We start from the raw sequence: 4200 nt of genomic DNA, 5'->3' as shown, positions 1-4200 counted from the left end.
ACTCCAGGCCTTTTATCTACTTATTTGATGAAATAGTATTTGAGTCAATTGTCCAATTACTTTTGAGCCCCTGAAATGAAGTGGACCATCAGTCGTACTGCTACTTCTGTATGAATAAAATTGCTGGGTTTTCAAAGCAGACTAAGTCAAAAATCGTCTATCCTGATTGTGTATCTGCTCTGAAGCCATTGCCACATGATGCAGAGAATCCAGTGCCAGTCCCCCCTACATCTGTTGTTACTGACAGTGATATGTCGGATGAGGAACAGGAGTATGATGTCAATGTTAATGAATGTTATGCACCCCAATTTGAAAAGAGTAGTTTTAAGCCAATCAGATCTAGTAAGGGACCTGTCAGGTAAATGTCAGGTTGTATATTAGCTCAACTGAACTTCACACTAGTAGAAATACAACTCTTCACTGGGCTTTATTCTTACATAAGAGAGGTACTGTATTTTTCGGACTATATTTCGGGTTGAAAATGAGGGTGCGTCTTATGGTCCAAATACAACCTGCCCGCTCTTCCAAGGGCGGCCAGGCAGGCGGCTGCAGTTCCATCTAGCCTGGCATCCTCCCTGCAGCATGGCCCCTCCATTCTGCAGCCTTCTAAACACTGATGCCGGGATCGTTTAGGGAGAGGGAGGGGAATGGCTGCAGTGCCATTCCGCCCACTTCAAGGGACCTTGCACTAATATCATCAGGCAGTGCAGAAAGCCCTGCCTTACACCCTCCCTGCTGTTTCCTAGCAGCCCTGTCTATAGGGATGCTGGGGATGTGTTACAGTGTGAGAAGGCTCGTTTCTTGTGCAGCAAGTCATTCTCCTATGACAGATGAGTTATAGCTTTCCTGTCACTAGTCTTGTAGTGCAATATCTGTGCAATGTGCAATCTCTCGCTCGTTAATTATTATTCTGCTATATTTGATTAAATATTTCTTTATACAGTTTGGTTCAGAAATTTTCTTGTTTTTCTCCTCTAAAACCTGGGTGCGTCTTGGTCCGCAAAATACGGTACCTAATTATGACTATTGTTTGTGAAATAGGACATTTGAACGTGCTAAATTTTTTAATTTAAATTTATTAGAAGTTGGAGACGGCACATTTTTATCGACTCCAACTCCTGGTACCCAAAAATTGTCTTTGACTCCAACTCCACAGCCCTGATTGCATCAAAAAACTAAGTTTTTGTAATGTCATGGAACTATGAGGCAAAAGTTAGTCATGTATAGACATTACATAGTAACTGCGGAACGAGAGAATGTCGCTTTATGCTTCTCTTTACGCGTAATTAACTTAATTTCCTGATGTCCTAGGCAGAATCGAACTTCAGATTTGGATTCAGCGCACCTAATTTAGTATAGGACGTGTGGATTAGACCAAGTAGCTGACAATATTTATTTTTTTGTGATGCAGTGATTAAACGTCTCCATTTTTGGCATATTGAGAAGAGAATTGTTCAAGTTTGATATAAATCCACCTTAAAGATAAGTGCAGTTTAACCCTCCTGGCGTTCTACTTCTGTCCGTGTTTTCATGCAAAAAGCATTTGTTTGCATGGAAATATTTTACATTGTAGGCCTATTATTCTTAGGCATAACTCACTGAAATATGTCCAATATTTAATACATTTAGTAATAAACGTTAAATAATAATTAAAAAAAAAAAAACTTAAAACAAAGGTGCATGAAAATACTAAAACCTGTAATATAACTGTACAGTAGCATGTATATTATATATATTATAAAGATTTCTTTGTATTGAATTCAATACAGTTATTTTGTATTGAATCCAATACAAAATTATTTAAATTTCCTGACACGCCTCCCGCCCGCACCAACGCATGCACCAATGTCACTGGAAAACCCCAGAGAACGTGTTTGCAGTCGCCAGCTGAAGTTCGGAGGAAGAAGACGTGTCCTATGGACCTGCAGGGACGAGCAGTCCGCCGAGGGACGCCAAAGGAACACGGTAAGTGGGGGGGGTCTTTTGTGTCTTATGTTTTTGGCGACCCTGAGTGTGTCTTGGGATTTTCGCTTTGTGCAAGTAAAATGCACCCGAGTCACACTCAGGAATACCACTAGGGGGGTTAATGATAAAATATAGCGTTCCAGCAGACCTAACTCTATCTGCAAAAAGTCTAAATCAAATATGCCATTTCTGATTAGGAATCCTACACTGTCTATTGTCTAACCCAGGGTTCATTACTTTTTTTTACATGGGGGAACCCTGTGAAATAACTTTCAGGTCAGAAACTCCTGCTATAATTACTATATCTACAACTCGCAATACATTAATGTTACGCTCAGTGGGAAGAATTCATTTTACGTTGCTGGCCAGTGGGAAGAATGCCACTATTACAGATTGTTAAAAAGATCATTACTATCAGTTAAACTGATGACCTGAGAGGCACAAACCGCTCATTGCTCAAGGAACCCATAGCAACTTCTGGAGGAACCCCCGGTGGAAAAACACTGCTCTAACTTGTACAGGGCTCTGTTTTAATGAGCTTTGTAGGGCTAAGCATAGGGTACCTTCCCTTCAATTTAGGTAAATCCTGTACCAACTTTGCATGCACAACACAGTATGCAAAGTGTGGGGTTTGGGGCCCAATTGTTATCACTATACTTTTATTCATTGGTTTATTTTAAAATATCCTTCTGTTGCAATTTTACAACCCATTTAGTATTAAATTGTACTTATCCTTTCTAAGGAACATGGCACATTTTGCTTTTTCTACCTAAGTGACAGGTCAAATAAAATACAATTTACTTAAAAGCAGCCTAATTCTTTTTAATTGTGTTTTGCTGTGATGCACGTTTTTGACTTGAACAATCACAAGTTGAGTGTGAAATACCTAATTATATTCTCATCCACAGAATGAATTTTGTGATAAATTCTGATTCCATAGGAAGATGACTAAAGCATTTTCTGTTTTCATATTATTACGTTAGATGATGCAGACAGTAGTACCATGCATGCAGTAACTTTTCTGCGTACCACTGAGATTTTGACTGTAAATTCCATTGGGCAGCTAAAGATGTGGGACCTGAGACAACAGGGCAGTGACCCTACACAAATATTCTCTGTGTGAGTATTATTTTCATGAAGCAGCATTAAAGGGTACCTCTAATTTATATTCACAAACTGAGACATTTAAAGGGGGAATGAAGTATGTACACAGTACTAAAGGGTAAATTTTATAAACAAATAGAGATTGGTTCCATGAAAGTCCTTGTACTTTATTTATTAAACTTGAAAGGTGTTAAGCAGATCCATGCAAAGGTACAGATACCATGCTTATTAGCAGTCACATTCTCAGTTTGTCCACTAGGTGGTGCTGTATTCATTTTATTTCACAATGAGTTACTTCATATAAAAATTCATCAGGGGTCTTTGTAAACAAAGATCCTCATATTGATGGCTGTTGGAAAGAATACCCCTTTATATTGGTAGTCACAATGCCACTTTTATAAGCAGATAATAAGATCCTAGGCTTCATGTCCTCAAATAATAAGTCAAACCCATAATAAACCTCTAAACATCTTGGTAGGAACCCTAGAGTTTTACAGAACCCTGGTTTAGAATGTCTGATCTGGACCAATGCCTTAGTATCATTTAATTTACTCTATCAGGGAAAAATAACCTTTCAGTTTGCCTTTAAATAACCTTTCAGTTTGCCTTTAGAATCAGATACCCCTTGGCACATCAATATACAGCTATTTCTAATGAACATTAATATATTATATACAAGTATATTTAAAGTTGTAAGCATCTTGGCTGAAAGGCTGTTTAAACAGCAGATCAGTGGAGCCAGCTAAAAGCTGAGGTGCCACAAGAAGAAAATGTTCTCATAAGTAAGTGCTTATCAAACGGTTCTAATGGCAGTATCTACAGGCATTTCCAAAAAGTTCACATTGCTACTGTTTTCACATACCTTGTCTTCCAGCTTGACCTCAAATCTAAGAAACTAAGGTCTGCATGCAAAATCAGCTCCTTTTCTATATACAACAATATGTGCACAACAGCTGTAATATTAATGTTGTGGATTTTACTGAACATTCTAACTTTTGAGTTCAGTATCACTTTGCAAATAATCCTTTAAACAGTTTTTGGTATACTGTATATTCTTTGTTATTATTGGGTGTACTTCTAGTATACAGTTGTGGAAGTCATTTTTACATATTTTGTATTTTTTTTTCATTA

General features: G+C 37.9%; 1 protein-coding gene across 1 annotated transcript in view; it reads left to right on the top strand.

Annotated features, from left to right (window-relative positions):
* Positions 1-4200, top strand: part of NUP43 (nucleoporin 43) — a 12113-nt gene that overhangs the window by 5583 nt on the left and 2330 nt on the right. The window contains exon 5 of the mRNA XM_072409045.1: positions 2949-3084. Within this exon, the coding sequence (XP_072265146.1) occupies positions 2949-3084 (136 nt within the window). The remainder of the gene's footprint in view (positions 1-2948; positions 3085-4200) is intronic.

Source organism: Pyxicephalus adspersus, chromosome 4 (genome assembly GCF_032062135.1).
Source record: "Pyxicephalus adspersus chromosome 4, UCB_Pads_2.0, whole genome shotgun sequence".
In the NCBI taxonomy this organism is placed as follows: Eukaryota; Metazoa; Chordata; class Amphibia; order Anura; family Pyxicephalidae; genus Pyxicephalus; species Pyxicephalus adspersus.
This window is presented reverse-complemented; position numbering and strand designations above follow the sequence as displayed.